The 16,035-nt window shown below is 40.6% G+C and overlaps 1 protein-coding gene across 6 annotated transcripts in view; it reads left to right on the top strand.

Moving 5' to 3' along the window:
* Nucleotides 1-16,035, top strand: part of FNIP1 (folliculin interacting protein 1) — a 118,077-nt gene that overhangs the window by 22,929 nt on the left and 79,113 nt on the right. For 2 of the 6 annotated variants that reach the window (XM_043521421.1, XM_037906913.2), the window contains exon 1: nt 7,496-8,235. The exons of the other annotated variants lie outside the window; for them this stretch is intronic. In XM_043521421.1, the coding sequence (XP_043377356.1) occupies nt 8,225-8,235 (11 nt within the window). In that variant the 5' untranslated portion in view covers nt 7,496-8,224. Of the gene's footprint in view, nt 1-7,495; nt 8,236-16,035 lie in introns of those variants that run through there. 6 annotated transcript variants of the gene reach the window in all.

Below are 16,035 nucleotides of genomic sequence, written 5' to 3'. Positions count from 1 at the left end.
GCTTATATGTAAAGAAATGTCCATTTTGTCTGTCAGAACTGGATGTCCCTTCTGTGGTTTGCTAATATAGAAACTGGCAGAACAAGCATGACTCTTTCTTTGGTGTTAGGGCTTGCATCCTTATTTGCTTGCGTCACATTTGTATCTCATGACTGAATGAATCAACACATAATTAAGTGGTCACATGAGGGATGGAGTAAAATGTTACTCATACCCTTATCATTGTGAATCTTTGGAGGATCACTGCTCTTCCTTGTGTGAAAAGAAAAGGAGGACTTGTGGCACCTTAGAGAGTAACCAATTAATTTGAGCATAAGCTTTCGTGAGCTACAGCTCACTTCATTGGATGCATGCAGTGGAAAACTGATGAAGTGAGCTGTAACTCACAAAAGCTCATGCTCAAATAAATTGGTTAGTCTCTAAGGTGCCACAAGTACTCCTTTTCTTTTTGCGAATACAGACTAACACGGCTGCTACTCTGGTTCCTTGTGTGAGAAATCCTGAATCATTTTTTCTCCAGGATAATGGATTGAATAAACTGCAGGAGAATCTACACTCTAAGAATTGTACATGGGGTGAGGCGACAGAGGGGAATGGATGGAGCTGTTGGAAAAAATCCCAGTGGTCAAGTTTACACCTGTGTTTTCAAGACACTGGGGGACTTTTTAAAAGATATCAGTCTTTGTTCCCCCCACCCCCCCCCCCACCCCCAAGCTTCCTTTGATTCCAGCTGGAGATGCAATTGGTGGCCAAGGAATGCAGGATGAGGCATTCAGGCTGGTTTGGCATTTGTGGGTGAAAAATAACTAATAGCCTGTTTTAATTTTGATTTATTTTTTTTAATTGCATCAAGTTACAGAGGCTCTGTTGCAATCGCTTTCCAAGTCTGGCTGGCACATACTTGTCTGGAGATTTATTGGGTTCTCAATTATCGCCTAGTCACAAGTGCAGCCACCTTAATCAATTATATGGACGTGGACTATGGCCAAAGAACGCTCAAATCCCCGCACTACATGTTCAAGCCATATCAATTTCACAAGCAAGGCAGTATTTTTTCCTTATAAGATTTGGGAAACAAACACTGCAGCATGTTTTTAAAATATATAAACAGGTTGCTTCATTGATGCTGGCAACCTCTGTCATGTACTGGGCTCCAGAGCGGCATGTGTGGATCTTCTGGGGTGGTCATTGGGAACTAGGGTTGCCAGGTGTCCGGTTTTCGGTTTTGTGCCATTAGATAGTTGGCAACCCTATTGGGAACCTCAGCCTGCATGAGACTGGCTTGCCTGCCCTCATCCCCTAGAGCTGGAGTCTTTTCTCACACAGTGGTTGCAGGATTTAGATGTCCACCAGGGGTCATCTGTGTATCTCCTGAGCTGGACAGCAGTCCTGTTGAACATGAGTTTGTTGGTTATGGTCTTTTTGGGTTACAAAGCAGTGTATGGCTGCTAGCTTTGGGGAAATCTGCTCTGCTGGTCAACAAGTTACATACCGGAGTGGCCTGGCATGCAGTTTGCTAGAATCAGCACAGCAAATCAGTGATGCTCCAAATACTATATAATAGCAGCTGCAGTATTGTCAACTCCATGCGTTCAGCAATCATGAGATTTTAAAAATACATTTTTTTTGCTTTCTGGTTTTTGAGTCTTTGTCAGGCTTTTCTCTGCAACCACAAGGGCTAGGTACTTTTTTCTTTTTAAATGAAAGCTGAGATTGTCCCGTGATCACCTGACTACCGGAGCTGGGGCTTTAAGAAAAACACCAAGTATTGTCAGATTCACAATAAAATTGTGAGAGTTGGTAGTACTGACTTGAGGTGGTAGTCGTCAGGTAGAGCAATGGCAGAGAACGTCCCCTTGGGAGGAGGGAGTTCCTATCCATCTCTCTGTCCATGTTGCTTAGATGAGTCCTTGAATTCCAGGGTGACTGGCTGAGCTGTAGCTGGAGACAGAGGGGAATGAAAAAAAAAATACACTCAACTTGGTTTGCTGCACATGGGGAATTCTTCAGGCAGACCTGACAGTTTCACAGTCATTCTGTCATTTTCCAGAGCCCTTGAGTTCTGGGAATGGACACGCACCCTTACAGGAGAAAACAGATGGTTTCATTTAATGTTCTTCTATCAATTGACCAGACAGGAAGGAGGAAAACATGGTGCAATCAGTGACCTTTGTTTGGATCTCAGTGATATCACCTTCATGTCTTGTGTAAAAAGCAGGGATCCCATATTGCGCCTGGTCTCCTGCTGCCACGATGCCAGCCCAGAGAGGTGTTTTGATATTAAGCGTGTGGATATATGCTGTATGGGTACATTGGTATTTATAGGGTATGGATACTTCTATCCATAATCTTTTATAATTGGTCTGTTTGTTAGGAAGTTACATGACTGTTTAATAAAATATTTACTTTTTCTTGATTTAGAAGCAGATGATAGGCCATCAGGATGCTAAGGTGGTGTAAATCAACATGGAAGCTCCACGGAAGTAATAGCAGTATTGCCAGCTATCACAAGTTTTATCAAGAGTCTTACAATACTTGTTTTTCTTAAAGCTCTGGCTCCTGGAGGCATATTATTAGGAGAGTGCCATATTTAATTGATTTAAAAAAAAAACCAAACCACAACCTTTTCTAGCCTTCTTGCAGAGAAAAGCTTGAGAACATGACTCCCAAAGGCTCAAAAAACCAGAAGAGAAATAAAAAGAACCCAAAATGTATTATTGTTTTTAAAATCTCATGATTCTTAAGGTAATTTTGTTATTTTGGGGGCCTGATTCATGATTTTTTGAATGCTGGATATTGATGATTCTGTGATGGAATTTTGCTGATTTATATCCGCTGAGAAGCTGGCCCACACACCTTCAGATTCAGTGGCAGCAGAGATCTTATATTCAGACTATCTCTATTGACAGTAAATGTTTTCATATCTTCACAGTGTGCCCTTTTTGAGTTCTTTGATGTATTCAACATATATATGACCTCCAAAATTTAAAATACGAAGTCACCGTTTATTCATGTAAGAAATCGGCTTAGCAACTCATAAACTTAAGCTAGTAACCTTGTTTTTTTCAAGTACCTTGAGTTGCATTGAAACTGCTTCGTGTCCTGCACTGTGAAACAGCCAAAATTAGTTTTTCATATTAATAATTCACAGTGTTGGGAACTTGCAGGAAGCGTTGATGCTAGTTTTATTGGGGGAAATGCAACATATTGTGTGCAAAGTAATTTTATGTAGAAGTTAAATGTAGATGCTTTACCATTGAATGTTAGGTTGTCTTTAAGACTATGCAGAAGGGATGGGAAGACAGAGGCAAAAGTTTTGTACATGGGTTTAAGGATCAAAGAAAACATTGCCAGAATTACACAGAAAAAAATCAACACATTAAAAAAGGCATCCTTTCCAGACAAGAGAATTTCATTTGCTTTTTAAATATATGACCTAAGTGAAGACAAGTTCATGTTCCCCATTCTATTACAATAACTATTTGTATCTATCGGGAGTGATTTGTGTTGGGATTTTTTCCCAAAACTTTCCATTAAATACACACAACACTAAACTATTTACTCTTTATTTTTAATAGCTACAGGGAGAGATTATTCAGCTCTCTGATTACTCTGGAGTGCACAATAAAATAACTGTTTGGCAGGGGAAAAAATGCCCTGTTGTTTTGCAGTACCAGTTGGTATTATGTAGGTTTGTTTGGTGTCTCATGTCTTATTTATAGGAGATGGCAGTTGGAAACTGGATACAAAACAAACACCAGTGTTCCAGTGTAGCTTAACTATGCATCAGATTCTTTCTCTGATGGTTTATTTTTACATTAGGCATCTTTACTTTCTTAATTTTTCATGTAGTTTTTAAAGGGGGACACCGTCCTGCTCAAGCTCAAACATTTACCATGTGAAAAGGAAGGTAAATCCCATGTGGCATTGCACAAGGTCTCTTTGTGTCTTATTTAGGGTCAAGTCCCTTTACACTGTCAATAAAAGTAAATACTCCAACTTGAAGTCTTCTTGACTTAGTGTCAGCACCACGCGTAAAGGGTTTGTAGGATTCGGTCCTACGTTAAAGCTTTGTTATTATTTATATATATAAAAGCATTTCTTATTGGAAACCATAGGGTCTAGTGTTCTTTAAGGAAGATAAATCTGGGGGCCTAAGCAGGTTGACAGGATCTATGATTCTATGATTGGTAGAAAATGCAGCTCTTTCAGTTATCTTGCTGAGGAAATATGGGTTGCCTTCCTTCTTCCTGATTATCTTGGTTGCTGCTAACTTTAAGCTGCTGGGAAAGCCTGGATTCATATACATATATTCCAATTCCACACCTTTACGGTTCTCTATTCAATACTGTCAGTTTCTTTTCCCAGCCAGCAAGGAATTCAGTAGTTCTTTTCTACAATGATCCAAAAATGCACATAAAGCAAAAAATTTTAAAAGTCTAGCTCAATAGTAATTCCAGGAAGGCAAGTATTTTATAGCGAAATGGGATCAAAATATTTCTAATCAGGTTTCAAATCAAATCATCATTGGTTTTCATTTTGTTTTTCTGCCCTAGCTTCAAGCTTCTATCATCTTGCATTACTAGCCAAAGATAGGACCATTTCTCGGCTTTGGTTTTTGGTGTAAATGCACCAAGCCTGTGAGGGAACTTTACTTACGTAAGACAAATTCTAAGCAAAATTAATTCATTGTGTTCTCTACTATTGGACAAAATGGCTGAAACTCCTTTATTTAGCCTGAACTTGGGGTTTGAACAAACTTTTATCTCAAGAATTTAGAATCAGGTGATTTGTTCCCCAAAATTGCATTTATGCTTTGGCTGCAGTTTTGACTCCGTATACAGTAAAGGCAATAAACCCCTTTCTGTGTGACTGGTTATTTTATTCTGGTTTAGCTGTACTTTGTTGCCTTAGTTTGTAACAATCTAGTATTGTGATCTGTGCAGGCAGCCCCACTGACTTAAGGATGAAACCTCTGGTTTCAATCCTGGATGCTGCTCCATGCAAAGAGACCCCTGCATCTAGGCAGGCCTTCAGTGTGCAGAGAGCCTAGGATCCTCTATCATGGAGTTCATTGTGGGATTGGGGCCTCAGGAAGGACATTTTTGCAAATTTTGCTTTTGAACTTTGAACTTTTAAAGTACTTACCAGCTGTGTTGCCTAAATTGATATTTAAGCCCCTAAATAAACAGCCTGATTTTTCAGAGGTGCTGAGCATCTGTATCCACTGTTGAAGTCAATGGGAAAATATTGGCCTAAATGGGAAACTAAGACAACTCTCTCTGAGCTACAAAATTTTTAGAAATCCTTTTTCATGGAGGCACCTATCAGTATTAGAAGCTGCATCTCTATCACAAAATTAATTCCATGCTAATAGCACAGGGAAGAGGCCACAACTGTGTATGGGAAATAACCAATAGTGTAATTAGATCTACTTTACTAACTCAGAGCCTGATCTTGTGCTCCTTATGGGACCAGAAACTCCCATGGCCCTCAGGTGAAGTGGGGTACGCATATATCTCTGTGGAACAGGATGTGTCTCGGGTAGCCATACAGGAAAAGGTTGACTGTTTCTGTATGTATGCATCATGGTGGTGGTGTTTCTAACTTATCCTATGGCCTTCCTGAAACATACAGAGTATTGTCAGTATAGGATGCGGTAGTTGTTGCTGTCTGTCTGTAGTTATGAGGCTTGACTTCACTTAGCACATCTTGAGTGATATCCATTCAGATTTTTTTCCTGCTCACTTGTTAGACTGTGGCTGCGTCCTCTTTCAAAGCTTGTCTCTTTAATGTGCATCAAGTTACTGTGAGATAATATGGAAACTTCAGGCGTTACTCCTGTAAATAAATGTTTACATAATACATTGGGTTCAACTCCTCACTGCTACATCCCTAGGAAAAAAGGTCACTTTTGACATCATTGACTTTTATAGAGAGCAGTGCATACAGAGCACATAACATAGATGGTTTTCAAGCAATTTCATTCTAGCAAGAGCATGTTACTGTATTATTGGTTATGCCCCTTGGTAAGCAAGAAGATAACTTAGGGTCAAATGTTATCATCTATAAGGGAGCTGAGAGTATGAAAAGCAGAATCTGAGTTTAAGGCACCAATCCCGCCAACAATTTCTCACATGATTAGCTTTACTCATTTGAGTAGTTCTGCTGATTCCACTGGGATTACTCACTAGTTATGCATATGTTTGACATAACACCTAACTGTTTGCAGGATCAGAGCTTTGGTCCTTAATTTTGGTCACTCTAATGAGCACAAGAGATTGTAGTTCGGGATGTTATACTGAGTTTCTACTTCTGGTATTTATTTCCTGTTACCATTACAACGGATCAAAAAGACACCACTCAAGTAGAGTTTTGAGGTGAAATCCTGACTCCACTGAAACCAGTGGGATTTTTGCAATTGACTTCAGTGGAGCGAGGGATTCGCCCTTGGAGTCCTAACATTCTGCGTGTTCCACAGGGGTATCTGTTTGTACAGTAACTCTGTGTTCTTCCATGGAATTCACCCTGGAAGGTAGGAAATCCTCTGCAGGACAGGCTCCAGGAATGAAGTTTGTGAAGCTATGTATTAGCTCATTCCGCTTCTATGAAATTAAGGGATTAGCAGTAGTAGTGCATTTTGCGATGGGGGGGATGCTGCAGAAAATCCTAATGTTGGAAAACGGATTCTGATAACTCCCTGTGTATCCTAGGTGCTAGCAAAACCCTTAAGTTTCCAGATACAGAGTAAAATTAAAGTGGGGCTCCTCCCAGATTTTTAAGGATGAGGGTCCCCACTGTGTGTTATTTTTCTACCTCTGCATATATCCTACTTTTTCACACTCTCACACACACACACACATACACGCTGAACCTTTCTGGATGTTTCACTGTCCACCCAATTCCAAAGATTTTGGGACAAATCCTGTAAACACTGAGCTTTTTGCTCTTGTGATGGTATTACCAAACAGCTTCCATCTATGGCCAGGGGTTACCCCAAGAGCAGTTATGAAACCTTGTTTACAGCTCTGAAGCTGGTCAGGATTTCTTAGCAGGTCTTATTACACATCTCCTGTTTCTAATCTGTATATTGCCATCCAATTGTCTTGACTGTTCCTGATTACTTTTAATCTTAATGAGCCTCTATAGAGCATACAGTGCCTTCTTTGTTCCTATTGGAGATTGATGGTGGGGAAAGATAGAGGTTGCTGGAAAACATGAAATGTTTCCTTTTTCACTTAGCATGAAACATACTTCAGTTCTGCACTGTAACTGTGTATCAACAATCCAAACCTGTGCAATAAATGTGAATAATTGTAGGCATCATTTTTGGATTTCCAGTATAAAGCAGGCACCCTATCCTGTTAAACCTTTAAAGGCCTTATTTTAATGGTGAAATCTGTGTGCATGAATCATAGCAGAGCTGGGATTGGCTGGCAGGCTCATTGCAGATCCAGGTGGCATATACTGACAGCTCTGGGTCACATGATGGCTATTAGTGCTTGCTTTTCCACTCGCCTGGCTCAGCCTGTCAGCCTGGGTTGGACTGGAGCATCCTGCAGCTTCCAAGAATGTCAAGGGGGAGGTGTCTGAGAGCAAGCTGCTTTGTTTTTCTCCCCTCTTCTTCGATCAGTCTGAATTCCTGACAAATGTGGATCCTGGGGGTTTAGAACTGCAGCCACAATTGCCAGGGAATTCTGGTCATGAGGCTCAACCCATATTGGATTCACTAAAGAAGAAGGATAGATTTAAACTGGCATGTACAGCCTACGTTGACTGCCAAAGCAGCACTTAGCTATCAAATGAATTAGACTGATCTTCTCTCCTCCGCAGTAATACACTTGAGGAGACAAAGGAACTGGAAAAACAGACAATGTTTACTTTAGTAAAGATCCTGGACTGGGCAGCGGAATGGAAGGACAGGATATTGGTTATGAAACTATAGGACAGTGTAGATGGATACTTGTGGAAAAGTCCATATTTTGCTTCAGGGATCTGCTTTCTTTAAGGCTGGTTTTATGATCCGGTTGCCAGGATTAAGCTTTTTGCATTGCCGCATGGAGAGTCTTTTGTTTGAGTTAAATTCAGACCTCTCAATATGTCACCTGACAGTCTTGTGGTTTTGGATGAATATGGCTCATTGCTATTATTAACCTGGGTTGGCAGCTGGGCATAACGGGAGTTTATAGGGATTTTGAAAAGTGGAACTGCTTGGGGGACAAAGATGCTTCCCAGGTATGACAAATACTCACGTTATTGAAATTATTTTAACAATTTGATTACTAAATATCTTAACAATAGATCTGATGCCATAACACTTTTTTTATAGAAATGTCATACTTTCTAAAATAGATATAGTTGATAATGCCTATAGCTGTATATAGAGTGGCACTATTCTGCATTTTAAAAATACCTTAAATTAATGCCATTTGCTATAATTTTGCAAAGGCTAATGCTGATGTGCTAAAATAATGTGAAGTGTTGTGTTCAGGGCTAATGAATTTAATCTGAAGGGACTAATCTTGCTTTTTGTGTGTTTTTATATATTACAGAGTGGTTTTCCAAAAGAACAAATTAGGGAAAGTGTGTGTGTGTGTGTGTGTGTGTTTGTAAATCCTCTTGAAACTAACCAGGTGTTTTCTGGAATGACATGCATTTAATATGCCCAAAAATCTATGTTGAGGAATTGCTAGTGTTGACGTTAAATTCTTGATTGCTGGAAGTCAAGTTGTAAAGATGGTCAACATATTTAATCCTTTTCACAAACCTTCTGGGGTATTTATTTTCACAGTCTCAAGATGATTTCAGGTTAACGTGTTAATTATAATATTGTTAACCAGTCTATACTGTGTCTTTATATTCTGAGTACTTTTTCTCGGGGGCCAGCAAAGAAGAACTAAGTCCATATTTAAAAAGGCATTTAGAGTGTATTGGAGTTTAAAGTGTGAATTAGGCATCCAAGTGAGAGCTGAACGGATAAACAGAGGCAAGTGACTAACAGGTGGGAGTTAAAAATGAAAACAAACGAAGTTAGTGTAGTTTGCAGCTAGGGACTCAGACAGCAAGTTAGAATTTAGGAGCCAGTAAAAGTGGAAACCAGCTGAAGTTTAGGTCCCGGTATACTGTACAGAGTACAGAATGTCTGACCGTTTTCTGTGTGACCAATGGTACAGTATGTGCACAGTGCAAGCAACACAAGGATCCCAGGGACTGGGTATTACAGTTACTCAAAGTGAGGATTGCTAAACTGGTAGATCAATGAGACAGATTTATAGATGTGACACAAAGCTGGCATTTGCAGCCTGCAGCTGTGCCCTTCCTCCTTCCAGGGTGGAGCACCAAGAAATGTAAAAGAGCAGACTCAGCTTTCATTTACAAGAAAAGTCAGCTTCTAGCCCTCTTCCTCGTGGCAAGCCTTGAAAACGTAACCTCTTCAAACCAATGGCTAGGGATAAAAGCTTGTCAGTGATCCTGCTTTAGAGATCATAGCTTATTCCCTGACAGCCATCCATAGCCACAGACCCTTGATTGTTGGAAGATCCCAGACTAAGTTCACAGCTGTAGGAGGCAGTGTCGAGGAGGGCAGTAGGGTAAGCTGCCTCCCAATCAGCTGACCCTGACTGTGGCCTTTGTCAAATCACATAGGTCAGAATTTTCTCTGCTGGATTGGGCCTTACATCCTAAAATTCACCAAAATGAACACACAGCCCTGCAGCAGCCTGAGACCTTTTAAGGACAACTGTACCTTGCAAAGCTTTTCTAAGTGTTGGTCCTGTAATTGCACTAGCAATGGAATCTCCTTATCTCCTTCCCCCGTCTGCAACCATAAGGCCATATTATGTCTCAGAAATTTAAGTAGAACTCCTTGCTGAAAACACCATGAATGCAAAGCAGTGGTATGAACTGGATTCCCTGTTCTTGGATAATTCCTTTCATTTGCATTTCTGGTGTCTCTTGCAAAAATGGCTACATTAAAACTGGAAATACTGTCAACACACCACCCATTATATACCTGATGGGTTCCAAATTAGTTGTACTCTTTCAGGAAGAAGATCTATGTGTCCTGCATAGTTCAACATACGTCTGTATAAGTATAGTAGCAGTCAAAACAGTGAGTGAGTTACTCACTTGTGGTGAGAAAATGTTCGAGAACATGGTATGTCCTCACTCCAAGTCCTGCATTCCATTTTTTTTTTGGTCACATCTTCTCAAAGGCATAGGCATGGAAAAGATCCAGGAGCACACAGCAAAAATGTCTGGAGCATTGGGAAGTGGTAAAGGGAAGGAAATCCTTAAGGTGACAAGGGATGGAACAAGATCAGCGGTAATAGCGATAATGTAATGAATGGTACACAGAAGGCCAATATGGTGCTCCTGTTTACTTTTCCACATAATAAAATAACTGAAGGGCTCTCAAAATCAATAGGCAGCACACGTACACCTAATAGAAGAATATATATTTTATGCAACTTGTAGCTAAATTGTGTAACTCTCTGCTGCAGGATATTTTAAATGCATACAGCTAAGAAAGATTTCAGAAATGGATTACACCTTTAGACTTAGAATCTAAGCTCTTCAGGACAGGGACAAACTTTGTTATATGTTTGTTCAAGACTTGACATAATGGGGTCCCAATCCTGGACTGGGGACTCTAATCACAACTGCCATACACATAATAATCCTCTAAGAATAGCATCTGCAGGTAGATTAGTTAAAACCACAAGGGCTGTGAATCCCCATGCTTCGGAATGTAACTGATCACCAGCTGGGCCAGGAAAAAATATCCCCCTCTCACTCCCCCACATAGCATTGTCCTGCTAGCTGTGTTATGAAGCATCCGGCATTGGTCATCATCAGAGCGAGGGCACCAGTCAAGATGGACCCGAGTTCTGTTCCAGTGTGGCTGTTCCTATCAACGTTCTAAAAAGGTGCTAACATGAAAAACATGCAGAACAGATAAGCTGCTGTAAACTATAAATATCATTTGCGTAGATGCTTTTAAAAATAGTTTGAAGTGATTCATCACTGGGCAGTTTTCATACCTATGGGTAACATGATGTTGAGAACAGTAATTTGACTGATAGTTTTAGCTTGCTGTTTGGAGACCTGGCCATATCTTTATTTAAAGAGGTTTTGCTTTTTGGTAATTTAATTTACAGGTTTCTATTTATTTGGTGTCTTGGTTAGTTTGCTCTGATTTCATTTGTACTTCCAAAAAAGTTGTGTTAGTTATTAAAAAGTAACCTGGTACTGCCCCAAGTCATTTAGACATGAAAGCTTATTTGAGGTAAAATCTTTGCCAAGAGAAAAAACATCATTAAGGTAATTTCTTAATGTGGTGAAAAAGGTTCTGTTGATATTCTAAAGAAGAACAAGGGGGGTTTGTGTGTTTCTAGTTACAGATAAAAAAATTGAACTTTTAATGGACTGAGGGAGGATTTGTGTGTGTGTTGTCTCATTTATTAAATCCATAGGGATGGAGTGTAACATCATCTTAAGATCACCCTAACCCCCTCAAGAGAAATATTTGTGGTAACAACAAATGCTGTGTGTTAGAGATGTGTGAGAAAATCCTTTTATGAGAGGGAATTCAGAACGGTGACTTGTATACTACTGAACAAATCTCAGCAGTGGTGTTTTAAATGGTTTTGCAAACAAATTACATTCAATGGGATTCAAAGAGGGGAAAGGAAGAGCAAAGAGATGTCTGACCATTGAATTTCCAGAAGTAGATGTTTTAGCAATATTACTTCTAACAAGATTTGCAAACATTTGTGACTTTTTGAAAATTACTTTGTTAGTTTGGTGATTCAGCCAGGTAGTATTCTGAGAATTGCTTATGCCCCCACTTCTTCCCCATTCAGTGCAGGAGCAGAAATGACAAGGAGATTTAAGGTGATAAAGTTAAAAATGATGCACCCACTTGGTTGTGTTGTGTAGTATTACCCTTTGGAGAGAAGTCCATCTTTACGATCTAATTGCAGCAGATTCGACTAACATACTATGTGATATCTGGAAGTGTACCTGTAGAACCAAGTCATTCTTCACCATTTAGGGGCCAGGTTCCAGCACTTCATTGCTAAGATCTAAAGAAAATGACTTAAATTTTTGAGTTGCGTTTTAAATAATTTGTTTGCTTATATAAGCTTTAAAGAGGCTATTTTTCTCATATTTCCCATCTTTGAACAGCCATATTCTTTACATGATTTGCTAATTATGGATGGGATTTTCAAAAACTCCTAAATTATTTAGGTGCATGTGAAAATCTCACCCTATACGAATTATTAGTATTTATTTGAGGCCTATGGGAACTATAATAATACGATCAGGACAGGTGATCTGTGGTGCTAAATGAAATGGTCCACCCCATCTTCCTCTGTTGGTCCTTCAGAATATGAAATTTGTGACATCACAATCCTCTATCATGACAACCGACTGAGATTTCTTAAAATCAGCTCCACAGGAAGATCAAGTCGCAGCTGGCTTATGCAGGAGAAACTTCTCATTAACAAAACCAGTCAAGATTTTCACAGCAGTGTTGGGAGGTTTAGACACGGCTTTCATTAACATGAGTACTACACATGAGTCTAAATCCCCTAGAGTGCTGTGAAAACCTCAACCAAATAGCAATTACACTTCATAGTAAGGTCCCATTTATTAAAAGAATATATAGCTATATGGGTATATCCATGAATCTTTCCTCTCACTCTCCTCCCCCAAAGAAAAAGTTTTCTCTGCCTGTTACCATAATTTCCCCAAAGATTGTTATGCCACACACTTGAAATTGCCAGCAATAGAGGGGCATTATACAAGGCAGTCCTTTTGCATCCTTTGAGTCTCGGGTTAAGAGCTAAATGGTTTTGACAGCCTTGCTTGGGCCCTCTATCATAGGTAGCCCCATTATGGTAGTATCTGAGTGCCTCACCGTCTTTAATATATTGATCCTTTCAACACCCCTATGAGATAGAGAAGTACCATTATACCCGTTTTACAGATGGGGAATGGAGGCACAGAGCAACTAAGTGACTTGCCCAAGGTTACACAGGTCTGTGGCACTGCAGAGACTTGAACCCCAAGTCTCAGACTAGTGCTGTAACCACTGGACGATCATCTTCCTCTGCAGTGAAGAGAATCCCCCACACTTTGGGAATACGGATGGGCAGATCCTTAGCTATGTAAGTTTTTCTTTTACAACAGCGACTATCTGTCCCAGAGTATTGCTCTGCAGTATTTGTTTTGGGAGCGCGCACTACATATAGCCGACAATAGTTTGTATATTTTCTCCAGATGCTCTTTTTAGATGTCAGCCTTACAATACTTTACATCTGCTAAACAGGAGAGCAAAACTACTCTGTGCATCCTGTTTCTTGCTAAAATATGTGTCTAAGCATATGTCTACAATGCTATTAGGCAACCACCTGTAGATTCGTACCAGCTGCTTCAGGTTTGCGGGGTTCAGGCTCTGATATCCTCCCACCTCACAGGGTCTTAGAGCCCAGGCTCCATCTGTGCCCAGACGTCCACACTGCAATTAAACAGCCCCGTGAGCCCGAGTGAGCTGGCACAGGTCAGCCATGGGTGTCTAATTGCTGTATAGACATACCCTAACTGCTGAATGGACAGGTGTGAGTTTGAGGGGCTAGCCTGCCTCTATTTACTGCCTGTCCCTATTGAACCGTACTCTTTAGTTTTTTCCGATTCAGGGAACTCTCTAGTACTGCCAGAGAATATTTTGCAAGGCTAAAGCTGTGTGTTAGAGCTATATTATGTAACACAGATAACACTAAACTGGGACTATCACGAATATGATTTACAGCACACGTTGAATACTTGTATCAAGAAAGTTAAAATGACATGTGCAGAAACGGAGAAGCAAATAGGCTCTTGTTATCTTGCTCAAATATGATGCAGAATGCAGCAAGGGTTTTATATTTAGCTTACTTTCCTCTTAGTGTGTAATCTGCTCTTGGAGCTTGTTATAAGCAGACTTTCCTGAATATCTGGAATGGTTCCTGCCCTTCTTTGCCAGGATAGTGAAGCGATTTCAAAGTTGAATGTCGGAAGTACTGACTAATAGAAGTCCTGCTCTTATTTAATAGAGAAGCAAATTCAAATGCATTGAAGGAGTGGGGCAAGTGAAAATAATGTTTTTGCAAGCAATGGATGATGATGATTATTATTATTACCTGTTTATAATAGTGTCAATGGCATAGTTCATGAGAATGGTTTCTAAACTTGCCACCCACTTTACCTAGGGGCAGGAGATGCCCCAGCCATATGTTCCTACTGGGGCTGTGAGCGTGAGATTAGCTACTGGCCCCGCCTCAGTAGCTAGAGATTGAGTGTAGGGGGTTGGCTTGGGGCCAAACATCCCCAAATGTAGTGGTTTGGTGTCTATCTCAGTTAAATAACCCTCTTCTGGTGCAGTCCCAACCAATAGTTGTGTGTTTGTGTTTCACAGTAAGTGACACATGAAGTAGACCATCACCAGATCTTGAATGGATTCTCATGCCAGCTATCAGTCAGAACTTGTTCAGTGCTGCAGAGTCTGCAGTGTTAATGGACCAGAATCTGCTGCTACTGAAGTCATGGCAAAATTCCTATTGATTTCAGTGGGCCGCAGGATTAGGCCTGCTGGTAGGAGATGTAGGAGAAGGGCAGAGGACCAGCATTGCTTGCAAGCGCTGTACTCTGACTCTGTTGTGCCATTTTAATAGCTGTCCTAGCAAAGCGTAGTACTTTTTTGGGGTAGAATTCAGTTATTTAGCAGTCTGGTCTGCTTTTGAGGTATGCAGCTTTCATTGGGGGTACAGCGCTTGCAAGCAATGCTGGTCTTTTGCCCTTCTCCTACATTTCATTGAGGGTAACTAGCTTGATGTGTGTGTACACCAAGACAAGACCAGGCTCTTAACATGAGTAGTACATGTGAGTCTAAATCCCCTAGTGCTGTGAAAATCTCAACCAAATAGCAATTACACTTCATAGTAAGGTACCATTTATGAAAAGAATATATAGCTAGAGCTATATGGGTAGATAAAGGAATGTATTTTTCCATGAATCTTTCCTCTCACTCTCCTCCCCAAAGAACCCTCTGGTCATCAACTTATTTCAGTTGTAAATTGCTCAAGTTTTTGCTTGTATTTTTTCCCCCCCTTACTGTTTGTTGCATAGTATCCTGTCTGCAGCTTCTCTTTTTCTCCTCTGTTGCTAAATTGTGGGGCTAAGCTGTTAGGAAATGGACTTCCTCTCCCAAGAGACCCAGAGAACTGTATTTATTGCTGCTGCGTAAATTCCCCCCAGGCTGAGACTAATCTACCAGTAACACTTACGAATTTCTTTTACAGATTCCTAATATTTTTAGTTACTCCATAATATAGGGTTGCCACCCGTCCAGTTTTCACCTGGACAGTCTGGATTTTGGCCTGTGTCTCTTGGGTGCCATTTGTATCCGGTTTTGTTGTTGTTGTTTTTAATCTGGGGGGAAGAGGCGGGGCTTTCGAGGGAAGAGGCGGAGCAGGTTTGGGGCCTGGGGGGAGAGGCAGAGAAGGGGGTGGGAGCTTAGGGGGAGAGGTGGAGCAGGGACGGGACCATAGGGGTCCAGTTACAAGGCATCAGAAAGGTGGCAACCCTACCATTGTAATTTCTTTTTTTATTTGGATTGTGGAGTCACAGTGCATGGCCTCCCACTCTCTTTAGGCTGCAAAGCATACTTTACTTTACATGCTAAAAATATAAATAACATAAGTTTATGATGTAGCCATAAAAGCAATACCATCTGTAGGAAGGTAAAAAGTACCCTGTGGACCTGAGCCCTTGCAAGCTATCAATTTGCACAGCTCCCATTCATATAAGTCACTGGATGTCCTGAATGCAGAAGGCTTGCAGGGGGTCACCAGGCTACAGGAGGAGTTGCTGGGGATAACTGTGTCTTCAGGGGACCAGAAAGCACAATCTCAATAAAGGCCCAGTCTAGTAACACAAGATCTTATAATGCCTGTGATGGTGGCCCAAACTCTTTCTCTCTGCGTCGGAATG

The sequence above is a fragment of the Chelonia mydas genome, chromosome 8, assembly GCF_015237465.2.
Source record: "Chelonia mydas isolate rCheMyd1 chromosome 8, rCheMyd1.pri.v2, whole genome shotgun sequence".
Taxonomy (NCBI): Eukaryota; Metazoa; Chordata; order Testudines; family Cheloniidae; genus Chelonia; species Chelonia mydas.
This window is presented reverse-complemented; position numbering and strand designations above follow the sequence as displayed.